This window comes from Perissodus microlepis, chromosome 5, assembly GCF_051167445.1.
Source record: "Perissodus microlepis isolate ML-2025 ecotype Zambia chromosome 5, ASM5116744v1, whole genome shotgun sequence".
Classification (NCBI taxonomy): Eukaryota; Metazoa; Chordata; class Actinopteri; order Cichliformes; family Cichlidae; genus Perissodus; species Perissodus microlepis.
In genome coordinates this window covers 9,649,722-9,677,318 of record NC_140465.1, presented here as the reverse complement: position 1 = coordinate 9,677,318, position 27,597 = coordinate 9,649,722, and the positions used below count along the sequence as shown (strand labels likewise).

Below are 27,597 nucleotides of genomic sequence, written 5' to 3'. Positions count from 1 at the left end.
GTGTTTAGCTAGCTCTCATCAGCTGTCTGACAAGAGTTAGCTAAACAGCTCGTTATAAGCTGATATTATGCCAGGTAACATCCGGCTCAAGTGACCTAAACAATTTGATTACATTTTCACATCGTATTAGAGTTTATTCACTAAGCATCCAGCAATGTTAGATCGACTTCAAACACAGTTTCATTAACGCTGGCAACCGGCAGAAAAACAGCAGCATTTACCATTTAATTTATCTTGACTGACTTTACAATTACTGTGATTACTTTCACAAAGTTTTACAGCCTCTAGAATAAATAGATGTGGACATATATTGACAGCTGAGGTAAGCAGCAGACTAACAGCTTACACTCACAAGAGAGACACAGTGGCCACCGTAGAAAGAATTGTGCAGGGATTAATTTATAAATAGATATAATTTATAAAGCTGGGGTCAATGACTGATTCTCAGTGTCAAGCAATCTTAAACGTTTTAGTTATATTATAGGCTAGCGAGCTGTATGTTTGTCTTTTTATGCAACTCAAGAGGCCGAAATAGCTCAGTTGGGAGAGCGTTAGACTGAAGATCTAAAGGTCCCTGGTTCGATCCCGGGTTTCGGCAGAATTTGGGATGGCTTTTAAAGTCTTTGCCATCATCAAATATGTCTTAGGTCATATTAGACTGTGTTTAGTTTGTATCACAGTAATTGCAGAGGTACGGAGGTATGCGGCTTTGAACCTGTAATTCATATTGTATGAGATCAAAATGCTAACCATTGTATGCATCACTTGATCAACTCACATGTCTGCATCAAGGCAGTATCTCTTAAATCATCCTTCACCTCTATGATCTTTTTTCTTCATCTGCTTCATGTGCATATGATCACTCCTGTGCTGTTTTACCATTTCATTCTTTGAGGTTCTCCCATCATCCCTCAAAGACCAGCAAATTTTTGTCTTTCTGGGGAACCCACAGTCACAATTCTCAGGACAGGGTTATAGTCATTCTCGAATTTTGTTACTACTGTGCTATATACAAAAAAAGCACCCTTGTTCAATCCTGGGTTTTGGCAGCTAATACAGCAAATTCTAAACATGGGTCAGATAAATAATGTATCAAATCCCTCAGGAGAAAAGAGGAAGAATCAGAAAATAGCAGCAAGCGAGTTGTAGAAACACAAACTAATGAGTGATTTAAACTTCGCGGTAGGTATCGCGGTAGGTAAGTGGCTAATGTCGTTGGTGTATTTATGCTTGTGCTGGTGCATAACATATTAAATACCCTGTGGTCATGGCCTGGTGTTTTATATGCAGTACAAGCCAATAGAAACTAACACAATACTTATTTCTTTCCCGTGTCCCATTATTTGTTGTGGTGAGGGGTTTTTTGTACCCCAAGTTTTTTCACTTCTTTGTACATTCCCTCACACTCATTCTAATATTTTCAATGATCTCCTCCAGGAATTTACTTATATCACTATAATGATTATAATTCCCTGTATTGAGATGATGATTGTTTTTTTCTAACTGGTAAATTCACAAACTTTGTTGAAAAAGTAGCAGGAAATTCACAGGAGGAATTGATAGTAATGAACAGGCCAATCATTTGCCACGTGTAGCTTCATTTCATATATACCCATAGCCTGTAGCACTTTTCTAATCTAACTAAGCACTCAAAGCAGTCTTTACTATACCTTTGTACATTGTCTAACACTCACACATACACTCCAATGGATGCATCAGAGGCAGCTCTGTGTTCAATATCTTACCTCAGGTAACTTTGAAATACAGATTAAAAGAGCCAGGGATTGGGGAACCAACCTACCAATTGGTAGATAGTGTATGTTTAATTCTGCCCCAGCTAGGGTCAATGACTGATCCTGAATTTCAAATAAACAATCTGAAATGTTTCAGTTCTACCATCTGGCCAGTCGCCAGTGTGTATTTCTTTTCCTACCCCATATATAGCCGAAATAGCTCAGTTGGGAGAGCGTTAGACTGAAGATCTAAAGGTCCCTGGTTCGATCCCGGGTTTCGGCAGATCAGGAGTGACTTTTGACTTAGTGCGAATGGAATATCACCTCAAGTTAGAACCTTTCTGCCAAGTTTCCCTCTTTGTCAAGTACGTTGGATAAACTGACAATGGTTATGAAGTTTCAGCTTTTAACAAAGATTCTTAAGTAAAAAACAAACAAACAATAATCATAACAATAATAATCTAATGAACTGATGGAAGCTCTTTAAAAGATGAGGTGACATTGGACAAAAACAACTTCAATTCTTATAAGTTATAAGTCAACAACATATACGACATGGTTGGATGGGTAATTTTAGCTTCATAGTTATAAAAACTCCGTAACGAAATAAAATAGTGGAATTTCATAATAAGAATAAGTTTCCTTACTTTCATCATTGAAGGGTAGTCACGGTTGTTTATTTTACTCCATATATAAAGGTCGAAGTCCTTCCATAATGTTATATATACAGTATGGGCAAACATTAGCAGCTTTGTGTCACGGTAGGGCGTGACGTCAGCGCTCATGACGGTTCTTGTTTTGGAGGAAGTGAACATAGCTCCGCTAAAAGCTAGCACGTTAGCTCGACAGGAAAAGCGAGCGTCAACGGGAACTGGACAAGAGAGCATTTTACCAAATCGTTAGACGAAGGGAGTTAAACTTCGGCACTGGCAGTATTGATTTCGATAAAAAGGGTCATTTGAGGGGCTCGCTGTCGGAAATAAATTAGCTGTCGACGCTGTGTACGTGTTGTTTTGTTACGCCAGACATTTGGAGGAGCCGTTAGCTTGCTCGCTAGCCTGTGCGTTAGCCTTCCAGACGAAGCAAAGGAAAAGTCCACTTTTGACATCTGTTTGTTGAAGGACCACTGCCCAGGTTGGTTTGTGGTGACTTTGATTGTTTATTTTAGTGATAGCATATGATAAGAGTATAGATGTCGTTATCTAAATTTTAAATTGGTCAATCAGGCTTGCGTAGCTAACGAAACGTTAGCAAAAAATCAGAAGTGTCACAGATGTGGTAGCTAGTCGACACTGTCCAAAAAAGAAAAGGAAAAACGCCCCAATCACCATTGTTTTGAAATTATGTTGTATTTATTAGTGACAGTGTTTTCAAGCTTCACCCTTTTGTTGCATTTACTCAATTAACTATGTAGCATTTAGTGTTTTAAATGTATTTTTTTTCTGACTAGCTAGCCCCTTGCAAATACGTTCAAAGTCTTCACGACAGTTTTCTTCAATGCAAGTGCAACATTGTTTTACAATGTATAAAGTGAAAATAACTATAGTTAGCCGGATTTACAGTTGAGTCCTTATCGATGGATCCTACCCCTTGGTGCACCGAGGCCAGCTAAAGTACTTATTATGCTCAACATGCTTGCCAAGTCATGGTTCCGTTGGTCCTGTGTTTTAACCATGTGATCAGTCGCTGACACAGTGTCATGGGGCACAGATTATGAGAGCCGCATAGCGCTATGCTAGTTTTGCCTCGAGCCGTGGTTACTTGTTCTCATAATGGGGTGTTCTGTGAAACACAGCATAATCTGTGATTAAGCTCTGTACCTTCTCTCAGTAATGTTGTCTCCAAGATATATATAAAAAAAAAATCCCGATTGGACTGATAAAGCCTTTCTGTAATTGAGTTTGGACTTTGGTCACTACAGCAGTGAAATGTAGTTATTAGTACGTAGCACACTCGGTCCAAGTCGGAAATGCTCAGTGATGTCTTGAGCAGGCACAAAGGATGAGGATATTTGACATCTGGATTTTAGTTATACACATACAAACAAACGAACTAGACTTGTGATCAGCAGGGTCTGGGATGTTTATTGCAGCTCTTGGATTTTGTGTCACTCCTTAACAGAGATTAAACAATGAGAGCAGGATGTACTACATTTGGGGGGGGGGGAGAGAGAATAGAAAATGGCTGACAACTATAATACATTTTCCCATTTCCTCAAATTTAACAAACGGGAACTGTTTATTAAGACTTATGAACTAAATTGTGAAGCTAAACGGTGTGCAATACCTGCCTTGTATTTGGATAAATGCAGATTTCAGAGAAGACATCATCAAAATTTATTCATACCCTTTAGGATTTGGAGTAACTAGGCATGCTTCCATTTCTTTTGACGTTTGTTTTTATAAATCTCCAAGAATGGTCGCTTCAAAATGAAACAATGTAGTTTATTCCATTGAATGGTGTATATGCTATATAAATAGAACAAAATGAATGCTTTACAGCATAACAAAAAGAACCAAATGTCAGCTCAGATCAATGGCCTCAACATTGCATTGTTATATTTTGAGCCTCGTGGTACAATGTAGCCGTTTTCTTTGTTTCCAAAGTGAAGAAAAGACAAGTACAGGAGCAGTTGGTGCACTTAGTCTTAGTCTCGTTTGTCTCATTTGAGCTTTTCTAGTGCTTACTTCTCTTCTCTTCTAATAAAGTTTGTTGTCTTCGCGGCTGTGGCACAATGACGTCGAGGAAGAAAGTATTACTCAAAGTCATCATCCTTGGAGACTCGGGGTAAGTGATGCTGAGCAGCTGCTTCAATACTAAAAGGGTCTGAATAATGGCTCACTTCAAATTAGACACCAGTAGGAATAAGTAGGATTTATAAGCTTTACAAATGAGTTAATTGTGGTGATTTTGTTTCGTTTGTTTCTTCCCTTCATGTGTGTTAAATATTGTTCTGCAATTTTTGTTCTAGAGTTGGGAAGACCTCGTTGATGAATCAATATGTGAATAAGAAGTTCAGCAACCAGTACAAAGCCACAATAGGCGCTGATTTCCTGACAAAAGAAGTAATGGTGGACGACAGACTTGTCACAATGCAGGTACTGCCAAAATATGCTTACAAAAATACTGAAAAACTGAATGAAATGTTAAGTCTTATGTACCATGACAACTTTGTTTATAAAGCACTTTATAAACAGCTGCAGCGGACACAAAGCGCTATAGACAAAAATGAATAAGTACATTGAAAACAATAAAAAAGAAGTAAAAATAGGCAACTATAAATCAGTTAAAACAACTAAGATCAATGTCTCATGCTGGGTCAAAAGCCAGGAAGTAAGTTTTAAGATGAGTTTTGAAACTGGATAATGTAGGTGACCGTCTGACCTACAAAGGCTATTAAACTAGTTATACTTTTTTTTCTCATTTTTATTTCTTAAAAACTACAAAAAAAAGTGAAAAACTCAAATTAGGGGTAAAAGTTAGATGTGGTTAATTTCAACCATACAAACCAGTGTTGTTGGGTTGTTGTTTTTTTGTTTGTTTAATTTCTATTTATTTGGGGCCTGTAAGCATAAAGATTCTTGTCTCTTAGATTTGGGACACAGCAGGTCAGGAGAGGTTCCAGTCTTTAGGTGTGGCATTCTACCGTGGAGCAGACTGCTGCGTCCTGGTGTTTGACGTCACTGCACCCAACACCTTCAAGACCCTAGACAGCTGGAGGGACGAGTTCTTGATTCAGGCCAGCCCACGAGACCCTGAAAACTTCCCCTTTGTGGTGCTGGGCAACAAGATCGACTTGGAAAACAGACAGGTGTGTTCAAATTTAACTGTGCCAGATGTGTTACATCATGTAAGTGATGCGTCATCTTTTATCGAAAATGTGTGACAGGTGTTGGTAATTTGTCATACGAATGGCTTAATGAAACAAGAATAACTTGTGTTTTGCCAGATGTTTTTAACCTCACCATCTTCTTTGTGTTTCAGGTAACAACCAAGCGAGCACAAGCTTGGTGCCAGAGCAAGAACAACATCCCATATTTTGAAACCAGCGCCAAGGAAGCAATCAATGTGGAGCAGGCCTTCCAAACTATTGCACGCAATGCTCTTAAACAGGTAAGGTGATGTCAGCAGGAAAGCTGTTGGGCAGTTTTAGACACACAACTTCATGGAGCCTGAGCTGTAGAGCTGCACACAGACTCTGTTACCTTGTTTGATTTCAGGAGACCGAGGTGGAGTTGTACAACGAGTTCCCTGAGCCAATTAAACTGGACAGAAACGAGCGAGCCAAGCCGTCAGCAGAGACCTGCAGCTGCTGAGGACTCTGAAGATCTTCAGAGGGTTGTCATGCCCTCACTACCCTGTCTTGCCTTGTCTATATATCCTCTTTCCCATGGCTCACTATGTTATTCCCTATTGCCCAACATACAAGCAGCATCCCACTTATTGAGAATACTAGTATACACAAACATGCTGCACTCACCTCCTTATGTATACAAAGTACACATTTTCTATAAAAATCTAAATTTCCTAGCCCAAAGAACACCTCGAGGGAACAATACAACATTTATTTGTATTAAGCCTATGACTTCCCAGTGTTTTCTCATACTTTTTCATGGCAGTGGTGGTATGGGCTGATCTCACTTGGAGTTCTATGTTTATCAATGCTTTCAGTCCCAGTTTTGGTTGTAACAGTTTTTATTTGAATATGTCCAAGTGGGAAATCAAAGCATTACTTCTTTAGTTATTTGTATTTCTATTTCTAATTTAAGTTCAACTTTTTTTTTAGTGGTTTTCTTACTTTCACAGCCCACTGCTGCTGCATGAATAGTAGAAACACTGCTCCCCCTTCTTACTCATTTGTGTTGTGGCTTATGTTAGTTTCACTCTGAAACACTTGTTAATGTGGTTTCACTTGACCTCATAAAAATCTTTAAAAAACATAATAATTCTGACACTTAAACAGGGATACTGTGTAAAAGTGTAGATGATATCATCATACTGCCTGCTGATTCTTAGTAATTGGTATAGAATTGGAAATGCAGATCGATAACAAGTCCATTAGACAAGTGTGTACAGATTCTTTTTTTTTTTTTTTTTTTTTTTTTTTGCTTTCATCTTCGGTAACTGAAAACTTGCTGAAACATCTCATTTTGGAGCCACAATAAACACAATTGTAGCTCAGGTTGAGAACATTGTGTGAATACAGACTCAGTTCCTGCATCCAAGTGCTGTTCCTCTGCTGGGGAAATGAAGGTTGTAAAATTCCAGATAGAACATTTGACATGAACCAAATCAAGACAGCATGTCAGTCTACCAGATAGTCCTAGAGGAGAGATTTTTCTCGAGTACAAATTGTCATTCATAACCCAGTACTATTAGCTAGTACATTTCTTTTTATTGTCAACTGTTGCAACTTTGTATATTTGCAGACCTCTCAATCATTGTGTGGGGAAAACATAAAGTTGTGTTGTAAATCTCCATATCTGACTCTGCCAGATGCTCGTGTTGGCATACGATTCAAGTGCTTGACATTTCTTTTAACTGATCAGATCTTTAACTGTCTGTTCGTATTATTTTAAAACTTTGAAACAAGATGACATACATACTGTAACTCTGAAGGACAAATATGGGGGGGGAGAGTGTTGGCATTCATCATTATTATATTATTAATATGATAATGCATAGCATTTACATTGTTTCAAGTAATAAGGGTAATAAAAAAAACCTTGAATAAAGCATTATTGTGTCTGACATTTATTGATGAACTCTTAAATTGTTGTAGAACAATGAATTACATTTAAAGTATTCATAAGTACAAGTTAAAAAATTTTCTTAAAAGTTAAAACTTTTTCTTATACAATTATACAGCTGCAGAGTACAATAAGTAAGGCCTGAATGGTCTTTCAAACACTGTCGAGTTTTCAGTTCATGTATTTACTTTGTTCTTGGTTTCTTGTTGGTTCCCTGAAGCCACTGCTGAAGTCCTCCTGCAGACTTGCGCTGATTCTGTGGCTTGCTTTCTCGCTCTTCTTTACTTTCACTTGTGTGGGACTCCTTCCTCTTAGAAGGTGAACTACTCGACAGCCAGCTTGCCATCATCTTACTGCTTGCTGTGGACTTGGGCTCCTATGAGTGAAAGAGTCAAATTTCTCAGCTGTAACCGCTCTTGTTAGTACAAAATGGCTAAAGTTCCCAACCACATCATTATATCTGATACCTTTTTGCTGTTGAGATCCACTGGTTGGAGGCATTCTGGAGAGTTGTTGCGCGTGTTGTTGACAAACGAAGAGACGGGGTGACAAGTCAAAATATTTTTTGACTGGAGCAGTTTGAGAGCTTCTAGAGACTTCACCTCCCCAAAATCCAGCCATTGCCTAACCTCTTCCTCCCCATCAAGGATCGCTGGCATCCTAAAAAGCAGTCACAATGATTTATGATTTTACACAGCACGAATTAAGGGCATGTTTCCTGGTCTGGGATTCTTACCTATCATGGATGCTTTGCAGATTTGGGGAAGCATTCACAGTTATTACACTATATGAGTAAAGGGGTTCTCCACCTCCTGGTGGTGTCCAGCAGTCGAACACTCCTGCCATAGTTAGCAACCTCCATCCTGTCCACTCACCTGCAGCTTCTCCTCCCTGTTAAATACAGAGTATAATGGGGATTTCAACAATGCAACAGAAACACCTGGTGGACACATGCACATTTTTGTCTTGGTTCATCTCCCACACAGGAAACTTAATATCCGCCTAAGCTGCATTCTCTCTACTTTTGAAGTAGATGAAAAAAATGTTTGTGGAGCTTATATTGCAACAGAAAACCCAAAGCAAACCTTCATCAAACCAGAGGAGGCTTTGGCTGGAGGGCGCACTGACTCAGAGTCTGAGTTCTTTCTTTCCTCCTGGCTGGGTCCTGGCTGAGTCTGAGGGAAGTAGATGAAGAAAGGCTGCTTGCCTTTTTCAACCTTTTGCCACTCATAGAAACCATCAGCTAGGATGACGCAGCGCTGTCCTTTCAACATAGGGTCCTATAGGGAGATGGTAAAATGGTTAAGACACTCCTATGCAACAAAAACCGACAAGTATAGCAACACGTGATGCACAGGAAATGTAACATCGCTTGCTACTAGGTAAAGCACCTTGTAGGACTTCTTCTGCAATATATTCTCACTGCGGCAATTGCTGGTACTGTATTGCATCTTGCTGGGGTCACTCTCCTTAAACCATGAGGGTACCAGACCCCACCGCATTGAGGCCAACACACACTTATCCACAGGAGCATCCTGAAGACAAAAGACAGACACAATATTCAATGCAAAAAACCCAGAAGGACAGAACATGTTTTTGAAGCCTGTAATATTTAATACATAGTCGGTCAACAGACACAAGAAATACATTAGCAAATGTTAACATCACGTTTTTAAGTTCTATAACTGTAATAAAATATATAAAGTTTTATTACGAGGTTAGACAGTGACTGACTTCACCTGGGGTCCTCTACCAAAAGCCCCACTTCACTTAAAAACGTCAAATCTTCCACCTTCCTCGGGCGCTTCCCCAATATAAGTTAAGCTATAACAAACAGTTGACATGTTAGCTTCTGTATACGTTATAATTACCTTGTCAAAATGCCTCTGTGACAGCAGGACGGGACTCATGGACTGCGGGTTCTTATTGTAGGAGGGTCGATAGTTGTCCGCGTCTCCATCCCTCCAGCGGGGCTGTCTCCTCTGCCCCCTTCGGTTTCTGTAAGAGCAGGCTCGTTTCAGCTCGTCAGGAGCAAGAGTGCATGCTGTTCTTCCACACATTTTAAATGAGACGAAGCAGAACTTTTCCAACACCTGAGAACGACATTAAAGATATCGTGTTAGCATGTTAGCCTGACTTTTTATCGACCAAAACATAGCTCTAGAGCCGCTGACACTATTTAGGACTACTTGCCCCACCACTTTTCCAATGTTGTGGTATATTTGACGTGCATGAAAAAGCTGTACTTACTGTATCTGAGCCACTCTTAACCTCTGAGTTTGTGTCCGAGGTGAGGGTTAGAATTCGGTGTATTTTTGAATATAGGGCGGAGATTTGCCTGGGCAAGAGCCGTGAAGGGGGCGCGGATGTACACGCCGTGACGTACACCGGCTCTGCTTCCATCTAGCCAGAGCCAAGATGGCGGCCGTACGGAGAATATTTTATAAGAATAAAATAAAAAATAAAATAATTATTCAAATATTATATTATATGATAGCTACAATGTTTAATTATAAATAAGTACCTAGCTCTTCTTTGTGCCACCAAAAAAGTACCAATACAACTGTGCAATTAAGACCACTGAAATTATTTATGCCAGTGCAACAGGTAAAATGTAAAAATTAATAATAACAAAGAATGAAAATGAAGAATTAAACATATATTGCATTCCATAAAATAATATTTGGCATAAACGTAAAATGTTAAGCGATTTCCATCAACACACTAACCAAGCGGAGTAGCTAATGTTAACGCCTAAATATTGCTCACATCGCAAATAGATAAAGACGGAAATGTTAGCGGCTTTCCACGAGTTGCCAAGGCAACAGTAAACAGGTTCAGGCTCAGCATGCGCTCCTGACACCTGTGGGTCTCAGCAGGTGAGAGGAGAAACGTGAGTTTACTGTGGTTAGCTACGCTGCAACGACAAGACGGTGTGGTTTGTGTTTTTGAGATTCGGTGATGCTAAAGTTCACTGGATATATATATATATATATATATATATATATATATATATATATATATATATATATATATATATATATATATATGTATCTTGTTAGTGTCTAGACTGATGTGTGTAAATCTTTGGCTCCACTTCTGGCCTTCCGTTCAAAAGGTAACTGAAGGACATATCACACCCTGCAGGGGCATTAGACACAAACCTGACAGGTGTATCAGGTGTATCAAATTAATTGCCCACCCCTGCATTAAACCGTGTCCCCGTTTTGTGTGTAACTATGAAGCAGAGCACAATGATCCTCCTCAGTATGGAGTCTCATCGGTCTGTCCACATGGACCAGGAGGGACACCAGACCACAGCTGGACACTGTGCTCCATGCCCAGAGAGTGGTGAGAGACACAAAACTATAAAAGAAAATGCTGCCTCTGTCTGAACTTTCCAAGGAGCAGGCAAATGCAACTGGAAATCACTGGGTTGTATTTTCTTTCTGGCTCCATCAATATCAACTAATGCTCCCCAGTTGATTCCCAGGTTTTGTGCCAGTAATCATACATTTATTTAAATTTTATTACCCCATTTTATTGTTAAATGTACAGATTATAACTTTAATAGAGGAAATTCTTTCAGAGGAAGCCACCATTGTTGAACTGAAACATGAACAGTAGGTTTTCACACCTCAAGATAACTTGGCCTCTTTCTTCACAGACATGGCTTGTAGATCACAAATGCAGAATTAATCATGAGGTCACACTCAGGACAGGTGGCTAAGTGTTTGAATGCCAAAACTGTGCATTAAAGTTTCATGAGCTTGTTCCTTGGTCTTCACTTAAGATACTAAGCCTTTAGCCTCTGGTACTACTACCCTAGTCTTTGTTATGCTGTACCTATCATGTGCCAACAACACTTGTGTTTAGTGTCCTTTATGCATTGGGGTGCATTAGGATTATTGTCCAGCCAATAAATGCAGTCAATATATTCTTTACAATGACTGGAATGTGATTGTTTATATGGTTGTGCATGCCAGCTACCCATCCTGAGGTCTGCCGCAATTTTGTCAGCCTGCCTGCTCTTGACCTGGATAGACTGAGAGAAGCCAGGGTTGTCGTAGACAAAGCTGTCAAGGTAAGCCTGCACTCCTGAATGTGTTCAAATCGTTCATGTGTTTTCAGGATTGCAAAGCCATTGTTTGTTTGTCTGCTCTCTGTCCTCTCAGATGCATAAGGTGTTCTCTATCCAGGGCAGGTATCCTGTTATCAGGGAAGGGCTGAGGGCTAGAGGCTGGGTTGAGCGGTGTATGGTCTACTCTAAGCGTCGAGTGCGTCGCCATCAGAGCAGTAGGAACAGAACCGGCTCGAATTATGCTGTGTGTAGTGATAGAGATGATGGTGAGCTAGAAGCGTGGCTGATTCAGAAGACTAATCGTGGGTATCTCTGCACACACCATCATTTTATCAACAGTTGGTTGTTCTTTTCAGACAACTCAAATGATGCTGAAAAAGAAAAAGATGCTGACAGACTTCACAATGTCATGGTAAGACCAGCTTTTCATGTTGAGGAAGTATACATTGTTAACCTTGGTTAAACTGATTAAAATTACAGCCAATCCCAGATTCAGATCTCATCTCTTTCCTCTGCTCATTTCTGTAGTCTCGCCTGGTGTGGAATGAAATGGTTTACTTCTACTGGACAAACCGCAGAAAGGCCATCAACACAAAAAACCTGCATAAGGAACAGATAACTAATCATTTTTCAAAGGCAGGCAACTTGACCACCAAGGTACATTTATTTGCAGTTGTTATTTCAGACAGCCTTAGGATCCACCTCTGTGCCCCCATCATTACTTCTCTTTCCCATTACAGACAGGCTTGTGTTTGAATCTGAGGAAACTACACTGGTTTGATTCGGCTGACCCAGACACCTTCTTCCCCCGCTGTTACAGACTAGCAGCACTGGATGAGAGGCATGCCTTCATTGGTTAGATCTCATTTTATGTCTTTTCAAGCTTGACCTCTTGTACTGTACCTCTTTGTAATGTTTTTTTTTTTTTCAGTTTTTATTTCTGCTTTACTCATCTCTTGTCATGGTGCTGGGTCGGTGACACACCGTTTTGTGTTTATTAATATTATCATTATTATTATTATTATTGATTATATATTCTAGTTGAGAGGTTTTCTTCCCATGCCTCCTTGTGTGTCTGGTTATGTGTCGATGTGCTCTCTATGCTCTCTTTCATGTCCCTGGGTCGGTGTCGGCAGTTCTTTCGATGGTTCCGGTTTTACTTTGAAGGTCTGTGTCTCGTCTTGTTAATTAGGATCAGCTGTGCCTCCCTTCGGTTTGCCATTTTGTGTTCCTCTGTGTGTATATTTATAGTGTGGGGTTGCCTTTGCTGGTTGCCGGTCCGTCCGTTAGTTGGTGTTCTCTGCGTCTCTCTCTGCTTCTCATCCCGTGTTTCTCCCTGCATGTTATCGTTTCAGGTTTGTTTATTAGTTGCCCCAGTTTAGGTTATGTCTTAGTTCCGTCCTCGCCATTCTCGCTTTTGTTTGCTTTCACCTTCTGTAAATAAAGCTTACTCGCATCTCAGCCAGTGCCTGCATCTTGGGTCCTTTTCTCACAACGCCACATGGCTTGCCCCGCACACCATGACATCTCTGATCTCTGTGCAGATGACTACAGGAGGACTGCGTGCACCAGTCTTCTGAAGTACATTGTGGAGAAGGACCAAGATGTTCAGGGAGAGAGAATAAGTCACACCATACAAGCTGTTAAGGGTATGACCTTTTCTCACATAAGTGTATATTACTCCGTTCAAAGAAAAAAAGAGAGAGCGATCGGTGTTTTTCGTTCTTTCCTTCAGGTAAGAAGAAACAAAGCAAACGGCAGTCTAGCCCAGTGAATATTTCCCAAATGATCAACAAGGCACTCAAAGTTTGCGAGGACTTTCTGCAGAGTCTGGAGCACAGTGACATAGACACTAACTTGGAAACACAGCAAACACCTGCACAGGAGTGGGCAGAGTTTTTAGACAGTTACTATCTAGTTGTGCAGTGAGTATACATCACCATGTGCGTGTTAGAGAATTATCCAGAGGCTTTAGCAGACCAACATGCTCTTCTCAGTCAAGTACAACTCTGTTGTGTGCTTCCTTGCTCAGTGGTGGAGCAGAGATTGATAGCAGTGATTATTTAGTGATCCACTGCAAGGCTATGCTGCAGAGGATGAAGATAGTCAATCCCCAGCTGGAGATAGAAGGCATCCATAACATCTGGATCATCAAACCTGGAGCAAAGTCCAGAGGCAGAGGTGAGAGGCCACGCACAATCAGGCCTTTCCCAGATTGTCTGACAAAGTCATGGTTGACCTGTTTTACTTTCTTTCTAGGGATCAAATGTGCTAATCGTCTTGACCAGATCCTCGACCTGGTGAAAGGTGATCCAAAACTTATCAAGGAAAACAAATGGGTGGTACAGAAGTACCTGGAGCGTCCCTTCCTTATCCATGACACCAAGTTTGATGTGCGCCAGTGGTTTCTGGTCACCGACTGGAATCCTCTGACCGTGTGGTTCTACAAAAAGTGCTACTTACGCTTTTCCACACAGCCTTACACGCTAGATTCAATGGACAGGTGAGATGAATAACATAAGAGGTGAAAATGAGAGGAAGGGGCAGACATGAAACCAGTTTGACATTAAAATAGAAAAACAGGAAGTGAAAGGCCGCACAGGGGCAACATTATTTTGCATGCCATTTTTGGCGGGAAATTTGATTTTCCATCTGTGCATCATTTGAATAGTTGTTAACTTTCTCCTCTGGGTATAGTCAAATTCTAACATCTGCCTCCGCATACTTCAAACAAATAGAAAGCCACGGTGCACAGTCTGTAAGTGCTTCCATTGAGCTGAGGGGGAAGAAATGTGGGAATCCTTGGAATTTGTGTATTAGAAATATATGAAGAAATTATATGAGTTTTGTCAGGAGGGATTAAGCTGTTGCAAACTTCAAAGAGTTCCAACTAGGTTGCAACTCATGTGGGATTTGGTTAACTATATTTACCGGCCAATTTGTTAGGTCTTGTGACTTCTCATTAATGCAAATATGCAATCAGTCAATCACATGGCAGCAACTCAGTGTACTTAGACATGTAGATATAGTCAAAATGACCTGCTGATATACAAGCATGTCCTGAGTTTGTGTCTCCTGTAACACTCTTCTACATCCTAGCCTAACAAACTCTACCTCTGTCCAATAACAGTTTTGTCTTTTATTTTTTAAGCTCCGTGCACTTGTGTAATAACTCCATTCAGAAGCGCTTGAGGCCCTTGCTACAGCGGCACAGAAGCATTCCAGTAGACAATATGTGGTCGGTTGACCAGTTCAAGACATTTCTGTGCACCAAGGACCGGGAAGCTCAGTGGGATACTGTAGTCGTCCCAGGAATGAAGAGAGCTCTCATCTATGCGTTACAGACAGCACAGGATCTGATAGAGTCACGCAAAAACACATTTGAGCTCTATGGTGCTGATTTCATGCTAGGTACAATGGGCCCGCCATACATGACACACTGTATTTCACATTACACTCTCTGCATTCATTTCATTTAAATAACATTTAAATATTTTTACTGTTATAAGAACAGAATAATTATCAACAACTAACATGTTATAACATGTTCATTTTTCAGATCGTGACTTGCATCCGTGGTTATTAGAAATCAATTCTAGTCCCACCATGGCTCCATCAACCCCTGTGACAGCCCATCTCTGTGCTGCAGTGCAGGAGGACACTTTATGAGTTGTTCTGGATTGGAGAGTTAAGCGCACAGCAAACACAGGAGACTTCCAGCTCATATATAAAAAGGTCAGGAACAGCTTTCCCTTCGTTATGCTTTATGTATATTTAAATGGAGACAATGATGGAGTACTTCAGATGTCATTTTTCATCTTTAGGCAGCTGTGAAAGTTCCTCGGTATGTCCCTCAACACCTGCGTGTTGAGGGATTCAGAGTTAAATGCCCCTACTCGCTTCCTCCCCTGAAGTCCTCCAGCCGTGCAGTGCCAAAACACCATTCCCCATCAAAGACAAGAGTCCCTCAGCAGAAAAAGTAAAGTCTCTTCCTAAGATACCATTAAAGGATGTAGCTCAAAAACACCAACTGTGGGTTTCTGCCACCTCCTCGTCTTCTTTCTCTCACCCTATGATGGTAACTCAACAATGTCTGACAACAGAAGAGATGTGTAACATCTAATAAGATAACAGTGTGGAAACTAGATAAACGATTTCGTTTTAGTGGTGATTTTGCATTAATTACAGTTTTATATATAGAAAGCCCAAAATAATCATGAAAAGGTCAGAAAAGAAGTATGAGGGGTTAAAATATACCAACAGCGATCAGGAGGAGATAGACTGAAAGAACTGGGATCGCTTTTGTGAAAAACGGAGATCACTACACTCTCACCGGAAATCTCTTTCTAACAGAGATGGAGTAAAATGCAAAAAGCTAATGAGGCTTAGTATTATTTAATATCGCTGACATTGAGACTCGCTAATGAATTCCTCAAACAGAAGATAAACAGAATGGAGAAGCTGTCAGTAACGACAGTGAACAGGTGGCGGCGATCATGCACAGCTCAACGGTACTGTAAGGGAAGTCCACGCGAAGAAGACACATGAGCGCGCCTAGGTTGTGCTAGATTGGATCAGCGGGAACTCTATTGTGTTGTGATTGGCTGCTTTCCTTCGGCTAACGAAGTCTAAACCAATAATAGCAGAGGTGCTGGCGCCTGCATCACACTGTAAGAACCAATCACGGCGTCGTCCCTTCGACAGATCCAATCTAGCACCAACCGAACAGCCGAGACTGCCTTCTGTAACCGTACGAAGAAATGGCTGCGTCCGTATGCCGAGTGGGGAGCACTGTGGGTCGAGCCCTTGCCAAAACCCACAGAGTAAGTATCTCTTTAAAGGTCGGACAGAATACTTTGTTAAAAAATGTGGAATATATTGGCGGAATGTTCCGCAACACTAAAAGTGTTCTGGTACGTGCTAGCCAGGAAGCTAGCTAGCTGTGCTATCCGCTGTACAGCTATGGAGAGTCTGTAACCGGTTAGCATTAGTTAGCTATCACTGAATGCAAGGTCAATCGGCTTATGAATCAATACATATTATAACAGCTACCTAAAGCGCTTTGTCCACTTCATTAAAGATCTTTCAAGCAGTCTTATTGTCGTTTTACTTAAATTTGGTCATTGACGAGGTAACATTTGCTATTTGTCCTCACTTGCCCTCAAAGACAAGTGAGGCTAGCACCGATAGTGTAGCGACTTTGGAAAGACACATGACTACTGTTGTTGATGCGGCTGAAGAGCTGCATAAGAACTAATACGTCAACTCGAAAATAACATGAAAACGTCGTAATAACACCCAGGTTGGATTATACTTGTGGCATAAATTCAAGATTTTACCAGATTTTGTAATAACAGTACAGTTCTGTTTACTAGTGACAGCCCCTGACATGTCATTACAGCTGTACCGTCTTAAAAAGACACTGCTCTAGAGGGATTTGGGGTTAGCCTTTCGTTTTTTGATCACTCATTCTGCAGGTGATAAAGATTGTGCTAATGAACTGATATTTATTACCTATTAGTGCATACAAAATCAGAAAAAACATGCTTTCCTCCCAGGTAATCAGTTGTAAACACAGAACAAAATGGATCATTTTAATTAAAAGCCACCGCTAGCAGGAGAGTCCTTTTGAACTTGCAGATAGATCATTGGGATGGTACACCTGTAGGACAAATGTTCTTATATTGGGATGTTATGTAGTATAATAAAATATAAAAGTGGTTCTCCAGAGTCCTATTTTAAAATTTATTGTTTTAATGTTTTGCATCTGTAACTTCTCCAGCCCATCCTGCTGTCCTTGAGGCGTGGACAGGCCTCAGTAAGCTATGCCCAGAGTCTGTTAGGAGCCCCTGAAACCCGTCTTACTACACTGGACAATGGTTTGAGGGTTGCGTCTGAGGAGACTGGACATGCTACATGCACTGTAAGAACACGTCATAAATCATGCTATAAGTTGGAGTTGTTTAAGCACACGATAGACACTTTTACTCATGTAAACCTCAGCATATTTATTCAGCACATGCCATCTCTTCTTTGTCACAGGTTGGACTGTGGATCGGTGCAGGCAGTCGCTACGAGAGTGAGAAGAATAATGGAGCAGGCTTTTTCCTGGAGCACATGGCTTTCAAGGTAAACTTCATGACCTTTGCTATCCTACAGGGCTATTTGTTAAAGTAGAATTTATATATCCAACATGACAGAGGTTGCAATTACATCCCCCCTTCAATAAATGTGTTTTGTCTTCTTTGCAGGGAACCAAGAAGCACCCACAAACAGCCCTTGAGCAGCAGGTGGAGTCTATGGGTGCTCACTTGAGCGCCTACACCTCCCGGGAGCACACTGCATACTATATGAAGACCCTGACCAAAGACCTGCCTAAAGGTGAGAGGCAAAAAAATACACAGATTGTTCTCTAGTTTTAATAATACAGTGATGGCCAAGACATCACAGTGAGATAAAATATTTAATGAGAATATAAAAATAAATCAGTCACTTATACTTGGTTCTCTACTATGAAGGGAAGAAATTCCAACTTTCATTGTTTCTTAGCACAAAGTATGTGCATTTCTCCTCTTAGTTGTGAACAACATCTGTGTTTTCCAGCTGTTGAGCTGCTGTCAGAAGTCGTGCAGAGCTGCTCCCTTAACGAGGCTGAAATCGAGCAGCAGCGGAGCGTGGTCCTGCGTGAGTTGGAGGAAGTTGAGAGCAACCTGCAGGAAGTTTGCCTGGACCTGCTGCATGCCACAGCCTTCCAGGGGACTGCTCTGGGACACAGTGTGCTGGGCCCCTCCAGCAGTGCCAGGTGGGAGGAGCTGCCTGCTCATGAATATCTCTAGATTATTATTATTATTATTATTATTATTATTATTATTATTATGTCTTAGAACAGCTGTTAGGGGAAAGACCACTCGGGCTATTTGGGTTGGCCCAGTATAGCTTGACTCAGTTTTTAAGGTTTTCCATTAGGTGGTACTACCTGATACCAGGTACTATTTTTACTACCTACTTGGCTGATGTTCCAAGTGATCTTAGGCGAGCTGAAAATATGACATCATCAGAGTGTTTGCCACTGACTTGCTAGTCAGTGGTGTCACGCGATGATTCCCGAAACCTTCATGAAAATCAAAATTGCCATTTTTGAAACCCAGCAATGAGGGAAATATGCTTACATTGTGCTTATTTAGTTGTTTTTTTTGTTTTGTTTTTTTGGAGCTACTAAATTGTCACCTATCTGTTTGCTATTGCAATGATTTTTATATTGCATATAAATTTATACTGGTATTATTGCAGACAATATGATATGGCACAGCTCTAATGATAGTTGTTATAATTTATGAACTAACACAGCAAAAAAATCACACGATTTGCAGCTTTATGTAAAAAAATGACTAATCTTTTATACAATGCTCACAGGAATCTGACCCGCCAGGATTTAGTGGATTACATCAACAGCCACTATAAAGCTCCTCGCATGGTGCTCGCTGCTGCTGGAGGTAGGTGTTCTTCCTCTTACGCTGTTAGGACGCATTACGGTGCATTGTGGTGCTCTACATTTCCTTGAAAGCCTTGATGCTTATCTGGTGTGTTTCCTCTACAGGTGTGAGCCACGACGAGCTGGTTGGTTTAGCCAAGTCTCACTTCAGTGGAGTGTCTTTTGAGTACGAGGGAGATGCTGTCCCTGTGTTGTCACCCTGCCGGTTTACTGGCAGTGAGGTGAGATGTGTTAATTAAAAAAACAAATAAAAACTGCATGTTAATTTTTTTTCTTCAGTATTTGTGTTTATAAAGGTTTCAAAAACCTGGTTCTTGTTTAGAATGAGACATGGGGACATTCACAATTATGGTAAATGGTCTTCTTCCTCTCCTCAGGTCCGTATGCGTGACGATGCTTTTCCCTTGGCACACATTGCCATCGCCGTGGAGGGTGCTAGTGCTGCTAGTCCAGACATCGTGCCTCTTATGGTGGCCAACGCCATCATCGGCAGCTATGACCTTACCTATGGTGGTGGAAAGGTTGGAAATGTTATTTATTTTTTAAAATGTACACAGTGTAGAAAAGACGGCAACGATGAAAGTGTAACTGTAGTATTGAAATGTCCACAAAAATGACATCATCATGTTGGTTCTTTATCTTTTAAGCTTTATTTGTTCTCAGGTAAAAAAGTGTTGCTGCCACAGTGTATAATATATCAGATTTGAGATTTAAACTCAGAAAGGAGGATCTTGCTGAGATGAACAAGTCTTTGTTATGTCTGACAAGAAAGTGATTAAAATGTAAACAAAAAAAAGAGTACTTATTTTTAGTAATACTGTAATTATATTGTGAGTGTCAGCTATTGAATACACGAATCAGTTCAACTGGAAAAACTTGACTCTTGGTTTCTTCTTTAGTTATGAAGAAATATAATAACATATTCCTTTTTCTTCTCTTTTTCAGCACCTGAGCAGCCGCCTGGCTCGCCTGGCGGTGGAGGATAACCTCTGTCACAGCTTCCAGGCCTTCCACTCCTCCTACAGCGACACTGGCCTGCTGGGCATTTACTTTGTGGCCGATAAGAACAACATCGACGACATGATGCACTGGTCCCAGAATGCCTGGTCAGTAATGGTTCACGGACAGAGAGATGCAAAGGGAACATCAGAGTCTGTGATTTGTTGCTAAAGGTTTAATTCCTTCATATTTTGCTCCCTGCAGGATGAATCTGTGCACCACAGTGACAGAGAGTGATGTCGCCAGAGGCAGGAATGCTCTGAAGGCTAGCCTGGTTGGACACCTCAATGGTACGTAATATCTGTAATGGATTATACACGTGCATATAGTTTTTGCACACCGTTGAAAACCTGGAATTTTTAGATCTTTTTCATAAGCTCCTTTCAAAAAAGTAAAGTCCTAAAACGATTTTGAGCTGAACATGTTCACTATTAAGCAGCAGAATGAATTTGAGAGCAATGACACTACCTGATGATACTGTGTACACTGCATCCCTGAAAGTCTCACACAGTACAGTATGTTTTAATCACAGAAAAAAAGAATGAAAACGTTCTCTTTTTATGAACTCGGACACACCACTCTCATGAATTATAAGTTGACACTCCTGTTTACCTTCTAGGAACAACACCAATCTGTGACGACATTGGCAGACACATTTTGAACTACGGCCGGCGTATTCCTATAGCAGAGTGGGATGCTCGGATTGATGTAAGTTTACTCTAAAGGACAAAAAGATCACAATGTTCTGTGTCTTCACAGCATCATACAGTACTTTCTCAGATTTGGCTTAGTCCTGTAGTCTCTCCCGGATGAGCGTTTTAACTCTAAATCTTTCCTTTCAGGCTGTGACCCCCAAGATGGTGCGTGACATCTGCTACAAATACATTTACGATAAGTGTCCTGCTGTGGCTGCTGTCGGTGAGTTCTGCTGTACTTTTAGTCTCTTCACAGCAAGGATGCAGCTCATGCTGCAACTGTTTTCTCTAACCTGTCCCTCCTTCTCTCCACCAGGCCCCATTGAGCAGTTACCGGACTACAACAGAATGCGCAGTGCCATGTACTGGCTGAGGTTCTAAGATGATTAGTTATGTGTCTCTTCTTCCTCACCCTTACTTCACCTTCCTCCCCTTATCTCTGCGAGAGTAAACAGTGGATTGTCCACATGTTGGTGTGTCAGCAAAGGCAGCCATCCAACCTCTGCTTCCCGTTTTTGTCCAACCAGCTCATTAACAGTAGCCATCAGGGGGCAGCCAATCTGCATATTTTGTCTTTAAATTGCGTTCTGGTTACATATTGATTGTACTGCACAGGTACTGCTCACCTTACACTGATTTATAAAGGGAACAGAGGGCTGACTTGAACATTGAATAATTATCAGTGTGACATAATATGGTCAGTACTGAATATCACCAGATGGAGCAAGAGTATATTTATAATTTCTGTAACATTTGTTTCTGTCCACTATTGTACATAACAGAAGCTCTCATTCCAACAAAAATTAAAAAAACTGTAAAATAATTTTCTTGTGTCCCTTTGTTAGTCATACAAAAGGATTTCTTAATGATTAAATTATTTAAATACATGTTGAATATGAATTTAAACAGTACGCGTGTGCAAAAGCCACATCTTTAAACACAATATAAGCAAATAGCTAACCTGGTCTTACTGTGAGTCGCATTCACACCTCACAATGTTTTTAAAACATAGGTTTGTAATATCAGACCACTAAGGAAAAAGTACTTTTTAAACACAGCAAGGGCTTTTCAACATAGCATTTCTAAACACAGTAGTTTCCTTTAGAAAGCATCAATTGTGTTTCCACATAAGATTTTTTTTTCAGCAGAAGGAAAAACTTTTTAACTGAGCCAAAGCACAAACCACTGCTGTGCAATGATGTACTTTAACTTTGCGATGCTTGAAACTTGTAAAATCTGGTTAAAGCTGAGGGTTATCTTCCAATTTACACACAGTATAAAAACTTCAGCAAGGGCTTGAGCTGTCTCATTTAAATTAAAAGAAAAATTCAAAGAGTGCGCCACAGAACAAGACTAAGACTGCACAGGAATGGATTGTGAGGTTAGCAAGAGAAAACTATTCGTGCAGAAGAGACACCTTGAAGTCAGACTGAAGCATACTAAGGACAAGAACAGATGAGATGAAGCTACAGCTTTTTGACCATAAAGATGCTGCTCATGTTTGGAGAAAAAAGGAGCGGCTACAACCCAAAGAACACCGTCCCCACAGTGAAACACAGGAGTGGGAGTATTATGTTGTGGATGTGGAGAAAGAAGAATATGTGAAGATTTTGAATATCAAGCTGAGTATGGTCAATGCTTTGTTTTCCAACACAATAACGACCCAAAACATGCTGCTGAAGAAGACCAAAGTGAAAGTTATTGACTGGCCTCATTTGAATCCCATTGAAAATCTGTGAGGTGAACAGAAGAGCAAAGTCTGAGAAGACCATCAAATCTAGAGGAGCTTGACAGATTGGCTAAAGAAGAATGAGCTGAGATTATTCAGGAGGCATGTTTGAGACTTGTTGAAATTCACAACAAATGACTGCAAGCTTTAAACCATCAAAAAAGGATTCTCAATTAGCATTGGGTGGCCTAATAATTTTGACCCTGGCAGATTTTGTAAAGTAAAATAATGTAAGCATCCAAAATAAAACTAGTTTGTTTGGAAGAGCTGTGTGGGGGCTAATCATTCTGTCTGGAGGTTCTTGGACGTTTAAAGCACTGATGATGTGGTTACTAGACTACCTTCACTTTTAAATCTAAAGTTTTTGCTGGAACTTAAATTGTCACAGTTTTTGAAGTATTGTAAACATCGCACTTTTTACTTTTCTGAAAAAATTGTATACATTAATGAACACATTATCATTCATGTTGTCGTCCTAAACCAGAGGTGCCATTTGTATTATCTGTGCTCAGACTTCAGATGATATGTTGGGTTAATCTGTGATCTATGTCTTGACGTTTAAATTGTGGCTGTGGCCAAAGCGCAGTTTGCCTACTTCAGTTTTGCCACAGTGAATAAGTATTTGCAGTTGTCTTCTAATAGCCTGTCCTTACTGCTGCCAATTGCTGCGTTTTATTAACAACGTCTTTAGAACTTAAACATTTCATGAATATTAAGCGGGGCGAACAGTCGGAGAATAAAGTGCTCTCTGATACGCATCAGGCTCATTGTAAACAGCCTACGTCATTAGTCAGTTGAATGGGCAAGTAGGACCTGCTATGACGTATGTTTTATCTCGAATCACACAGATGACATCGTCTGAGGTTCATGTGCTGCTCTGTGTCATGTTGAATAATGCTGCTGGTACAACTCAGTACATCTGTTTGTTGCTGTGTGACAGTACTGTGACCTGTGGGTAACTGAAACGGCTCGTAAGCCTGAGGCCCTCAAGGACCCAGCAATCGTAATCTGGCTGCACTCGTAATATATCATTAGTCGGATGAGAGTAAGTTCTTTGATGGGCCCGAATGGAGGTGACTCAGGAAACGAGATAGGCTTCGTCTTGTTGAGTTGCCCTCCTGGCCCTGTAAGACTTTTCCTCCTTGTTCTTCTCCACGGGGCTTTATCTGCAGTCACTTCTCCTTCTAACCTCTTTATACTCACGTCTTCTCCTCTGTGCTCTGTAGAAAGGAAGAAAGATGTGTTCTCACAGCATGTTCCTCTAAGAGTCAATGTTTTTTTCCCCTGTGGCATAGGCGTAAAAAAACGTCAAGGAGGGGCTGTCATGCAGAGGGTCAGATCGAAAAGACTGACATTAGTCAAAGAACAAGTTTCAAAACTGGCAGCCAGTGAAAAACTTTTATTCTGTGTTGTTAATTTGTATTAACAAACACAAAAAAAATTCATTCACCTCACTCACCTCATGTCTTATTTAGTTGCTGTGATTTCCAGCTAATGCATGTTACAGAACAGACTCACTCACACTGTTTTCAGTAAATCTAAACCAGCTCCCAACCACCTTAATGTTTCAAACTCCCTAAATACATTCAGTTAAATTAGACCAAAATGGGCATGTCTCCCACAGTGTTCTTATCACTGTCATGTTTGATGTTCACTCAGTCTGCACGGATGATTTCCAAAACATAAACTAACAAGCATGATGAAAGATGAACAATTTATGGGACATTTCAACACCCAACAATTACTGTTTTCTCGCAGCGTCTCCATGCTTAACTTCTGAATGGACGTGGAGGTGGGCTGTGCTTTGACTCCAAATTGGGGCAACTTTTCAAGTCACTCCAAGCAAGCTATTGTGATTACTATTGTGTTATTTTTAGAAAGAATAAGATAGCACTGAGTGCAAAGGAAATGAGATGAAATGAGGGGAGGGCGATGGGGTGTAGAGATGTAAACGATAAACAGAGAGGGGAAGGGGCAGTGTCACGGCGAGGATTAAAGTGGTTGAAGACGAAGCAAAGGACGAGCGGTTCATCGTCAAGTCCAGTTCAACATCGGAACGTGTTTGGTGCACATTGCTCCTCCGGTGAAGAAGCAGAAGCTGTGAGACAGAAAATACAAGATTACAGGACATCTGAGCATAAAAAGAGCTGCTGTCTTTAACACAGAGGAGGGAGAAGTGCCTTTTTGTCAAGTTACCAACTTTTGATATTGGTGACTGAGTAAGTATTGATTTTGGCTGGCTCTTGACGAGGTTTGCAAAGATTTATCTATGCATGAATCAGAGAATACTGCAGACTATAACAGGAGGATCAAATGGATGGATGATTGAAAGGTTAAGAAACTAAATATTCAGATGATCTAAAATGATTTGCAAAGAACTGTATTAAAGAATTTAGTGTTTCATCATCTTTTTATTGCTGAAGAAATAAAAAGCTATTTTTATTTTTGTACATCAGTTGGATATGTTGTTGTCTTTCCATGCGATCACTCACTGAAGTCTTGCACTGTCACAGTTGTGTAATACGGAGCTGATTCTCTGCTTGCAGACAGTCCTGACCATGAGAAGTGTGCGTGCGTGCTTCTGTCTGGCTCTGCTGCTTCCTTTGTGTGTTCAGAGCCGGAGGAGCAGTCTGGCTGTTGCCAAACTCGATGAAGACACAGAGAGGGACATGCTGGCTGTCGACATCTTAAACCGCAACGGTGCGTTGAGCTCACTGCTCCGATCACAGCATCATCTCGTGCTCAGGCGAGCCCCGCGCCCTGCCTCCCAGGTGCCAAAGAGAGCCCAGCAGGCGTCCCGTTTTGCTCTGTCCCTTGATGTTCCCACCAGCATCCTCAGTGTACTCATAGACCTGGCCAAGAATCAGGACATGAGGACCAAGGCAGCAGCCAATGCAGAGCTGATGGCACGAATAGGCAAGAGGAAATGAAAGCCCCCCGGAGAAGTTTGAAGGCTTGATGGAGGAAATCTCACTTCACAACAGAGCTAACACATTGCGGCACTGACACCTGGTTAGAAACAATGTTAGTTCATGTGAAAGTAGTCATTGCGGTCAGTATCTGTCCTTTAGAGCTTAGATCTGCATTACTTTTATACTTATATTTAATCCATTTACATTCCACACACAAACCACACCATGGACTGATTAATCACTACAGTGATGTGAAAAAACAAAACAAAAAACCAACAACAACAATCACAACAAGGACACTGCAAACAATGTAAGATGATGCTGGTGTTTAGTCTCAGATACTCACCACTGGCTCCCAAACTGTGACTCGGAGAAGTGTTTTATTGTATTTGCATGCAATCCGTAGAAAACATCCAATTAAATCCAATATCATAATCCATTTTTTCTCAAGTCTAATTCATTTCTGCACTGATATCAGGCACACTTGCCATAATTACAAGCATCAGCAGCCCATAAAGCACAAATGAATGGGTCTCAGCCAAATGAGCCTGCGTCACCCACAGCAGGCGCTGATGGGTGATAACAGGACAAAGACACGCGCAGGATATTGACCTCTGAAAAGAAGAAGAGACCCTTTCTAAAAACCTTTGTTCACTACTGATACATTTGGCAAACAAGTCACAGCTATTCTTAGTCTGAAGCCCTATCTGCTCTGGATTAGACTAACATCTATGGCATAATTAATCTGTGCTCTTACACCGAGCAAGAAATGTGAAGCAACAGAGTGAAATAAACTGCTCATCTGATTTACACTGTGAGGCTTTTTCTTCTTCTCTGTTTTATGCTGACCATGACTTTGGCTTGATTTAAATATCATCTTCACACTTTTGGACCTCAAAACTTGTGCTGATATAACAGAAACTAAATGAAACAAATCACTTCAATTACTGTGATTATAATACAATAAATATAAGTAAAGAAGCCACTAATACCCTGCTGAGCAGCAGACAAACTATCTGGAATTAAAATAAATGCTCTGACAGTTATTTACACAATAGTATTAGATTGTTGCCTTAGCTGGCGTTAATTAGCTTGGGGTTGTTTACACTGCCATGAGAATATTATAACAGTATTATCTCTGTTTTTTTCAAACCTTTAGCCTAAAAGCATCTCTTGTAGCAGTTACCACGGGCGGTAAACCACAAATAAAACAAGTGTTTCTGCTTTTAAACAGTAATTTTACTCTGTGTTTCAGCTGGAGCTTTGTTTCTCATGACACAGCTCTATAGTCTGACGTATCTGTCTGGTGAAGCATACTTAAAATATGAACTTATTATGAAGTTCAAATAAATAAAACTCACATCATCATCATCACAAGGCAGTTATCACCATAAACCGCAACTGGAGTGTACTCTGATTTATGTAATGAGTGCTCTCATCTGTGACACCGCAGTCTTTATTTGTCCCTTTCAGTTTGGCTTCCAAGTTGTTGCACGCATTGGCCGAGACAGCTGCTAAGAGTACAGGAAATACACTCGGACTGAACATTTCAGTCAGTAAGTAACCATTTTCCCTCCTAACAAAACCTACAGCGTTTGCCTGTCTGAGCATTATTTGAGTATTCCAAATTTTCACTATTCCACTGATGATGAGATGAGAAATGCTTTGTTTATCCCATATCTTTTGAATTGGACACTTTTATAGTTGTGATGGAGAGGAGGCTTGTGAGAGGAGGCATATTTGGGAAATTCTTTTGAATTTACCAAATAACCTGTTGAAAAAAATCTGGCAGATGGTTCTTTGTCAGACAGATATATTGTGTTATGGAGGATGATAACGCGCGGTATGAAAGATTTCCCGTGTGTTTCTTTGTGACAGCAGAGCTGAATCAGTCTGTTAGAGAAGGAGCTCTGCTGCCTGTCCAGTAAGTCATGCAGAGGTTTCTCAGGATTATCCATGATGGATGATGGTTTTTCAGATGCCTCGTCTTCATCACAGCTATAAAAGTGTCCAGTTTGCAGCCAGTCAGAGGGCCAGCCTTCCTAATCAGTTTATTCAGACTGTTGCTGTCACCAGCTTTGATGCTGCTCCCTGAGCAGACCACAGCAAAGGACACTGAGTGATAGAAAACCTCCATCACTCTGTTGCACATTGAAGGAGCTCAGCTTTTGTAGGAAGCAGAGCCTGCTCGTGCCCTGTTTATACA

General features: G+C 40.7%; 5 protein-coding genes and 2 non-coding genes across 7 annotated transcripts; 6 read left to right on the top strand and 1 right to left on the bottom strand.

Annotated features, from left to right (window-relative positions):
• The first annotated feature begins 525 nt into the window (after positions 1-525).
• trnaf-gaa (transfer RNA phenylalanine (anticodon GAA)) lies at positions 526-598 on the top strand. The gene has a single exon. It is a non-coding gene; the product is annotated as a tRNA-Phe (tRNA).
• A 1,345-nt stretch (positions 599-1,943) lies between these two features.
• trnaf-gaa (transfer RNA phenylalanine (anticodon GAA)) lies at positions 1,944-2,016 on the top strand. Its single transcript has one exon. It is a non-coding gene; the product is annotated as a tRNA-Phe (tRNA).
• A 538-nt stretch (positions 2,017-2,554) lies between these two features.
• rab7a (RAB7a, member RAS oncogene family) lies at positions 2,555-7,468 on the top strand. The gene is made up of 6 exons (XM_084927733.1): positions 2,555-2,867; positions 4,442-4,520; positions 4,705-4,831; positions 5,326-5,544; positions 5,718-5,846; positions 5,954-7,468. The coding sequence occupies exons 2-6, from the start codon at positions 4,468-4,470 to the stop codon at positions 6,047-6,049; spliced, it is 624 nt and encodes a 207-aa protein (XP_084783859.1). The 5' UTR covers positions 2,555-2,867; positions 4,442-4,467; the 3' UTR covers positions 6,050-7,468.
• Positions 6,811-9,886, bottom strand: hmces (5-hydroxymethylcytosine binding, ES cell specific). Its single transcript, XM_084927732.1, has 7 exons — positions 9,734-9,886; positions 9,355-9,576; positions 8,875-9,018; positions 8,569-8,763; positions 8,220-8,374; positions 7,951-8,143; positions 6,811-7,859 (listed from the first exon to the last, which is right to left on the bottom strand). The coding sequence occupies exons 1-7, from the start codon at positions 9,884-9,886 to the stop codon at positions 7,668-7,670; spliced, it is 1,254 nt and encodes a 417-aa protein (XP_084783858.1). The 3' UTR covers positions 6,811-7,667.
• An 846-nt stretch (positions 9,887-10,732) lies between these two features.
• On the top strand, positions 10,733-16,161 carry LOC146386574 (tubulin monoglycylase TTLL3-like). The gene is given in 13 exon segments (XM_084927730.1): positions 10,733-10,834; positions 11,470-11,567; positions 11,659-11,830; positions 11,921-11,976; positions 12,093-12,221; positions 12,305-12,419; positions 13,109-13,213; positions 13,300-13,489; positions 13,597-13,745; positions 13,824-14,067; positions 14,716-14,975; positions 15,124-15,299; positions 15,389-16,161. Coding segments are annotated over 13 exon segments (1,950 nt in total). The 5' UTR covers positions 10,733-10,737; the 3' UTR covers positions 15,548-16,161.
• Positions 16,162-16,253: 92 nt separating this feature from the next.
• uqcrc1 (ubiquinol-cytochrome c reductase core protein 1) lies at positions 16,254-21,573 on the top strand. The gene is made up of 13 exons (XM_084927729.1): positions 16,254-16,387; positions 17,347-17,487; positions 17,607-17,693; positions 17,816-17,945; positions 18,168-18,366; positions 18,978-19,057; positions 19,162-19,277; positions 19,434-19,577; positions 20,002-20,162; positions 20,260-20,345; positions 20,675-20,763; positions 20,898-20,973; positions 21,067-21,573. Exons 1-13 carry the CDS (start codon positions 16,325-16,327, stop codon positions 21,129-21,131), a joined length of 1,437 nt encoding a protein of 478 aa, XP_084783855.1. The 5' UTR covers positions 16,254-16,324; the 3' UTR covers positions 21,132-21,573.
• A 2,908-nt stretch (positions 21,574-24,481) lies between these two features.
• On the top strand, positions 24,482-26,198 carry LOC146386572 (uncharacterized). Its single transcript, XM_084927213.1, has 2 exons — positions 24,482-24,698; positions 25,026-26,198. Exon 2 carries the CDS (start codon positions 25,038-25,040, stop codon positions 25,407-25,409), a length of 372 nt encoding a protein of 123 aa, XP_084783339.1. The 5' UTR covers positions 24,482-24,698; positions 25,026-25,037; the 3' UTR covers positions 25,410-26,198.
• The last annotated feature ends 1,399 nt before the right edge of the window (positions 26,199-27,597 follow it).

Bases quoted from the DNA above. Each gene is read 5' to 3' on its own strand.
- LOC146386572 (XM_084927213.1), top strand. From the start codon at position 25,038: ATGAGAAGTGTGCGTGCGTGCTTCTGTCTGGCTCTGCTGCTTCCTTTG.
- rab7a (XM_084927733.1), top strand. From the start codon at position 4,468: ATGACGTCGAGGAAGAAAGTATTACTCAAAGTCATCATCCTTGGAGAC. The intron at 4,521-4,704 runs GTAAGTGATGCT...TTTTTGTTCTAG, and splicing joins ATCATCCTTGGAGACTCGGG to AGTTGGGAAGACCTCGTTGA. The intron at 5,545-5,717 runs GTGTGTTCAAAT...TTTGTGTTTCAG, and splicing joins TCGACTTGGAAAACAGACAG to GTAACAACCAAGCGAGCACA.
- hmces (XM_084927732.1), bottom strand. From the start codon at position 9,886: ATGGAAGCAGAGCCGGTGTACGTCACGGCGTGTACATCCGCGCCCCCT. The intron at 9,577-9,733 runs GTAAGTACAGCT...TGTCGTTCTCAG, and splicing joins TTAAGAGTGGCTCAGATACA to GTGTTGGAAAAGTTCTGCTT. The intron at 8,764-8,874 runs GTGCTTTACCTA...ATCTCCCTATAG, and splicing joins TGCAGAAGAAGTCCTACAAG to GACCCTATGTTGAAAGGACA.
- uqcrc1 (XM_084927729.1), top strand. From the start codon at position 16,325: ATGGCTGCGTCCGTATGCCGAGTGGGGAGCACTGTGGGTCGAGCCCTT. The intron at 19,278-19,433 runs GTGAGATGTGTT...TCCTCTCCTCAG, and splicing joins GCCGGTTTACTGGCAGTGAG to GTCCGTATGCGTGACGATGC. The intron at 19,578-20,001 runs GTTGGAAATGTT...TCTCTTTTTCAG, and splicing joins TTACCTATGGTGGTGGAAAG to CACCTGAGCAGCCGCCTGGC.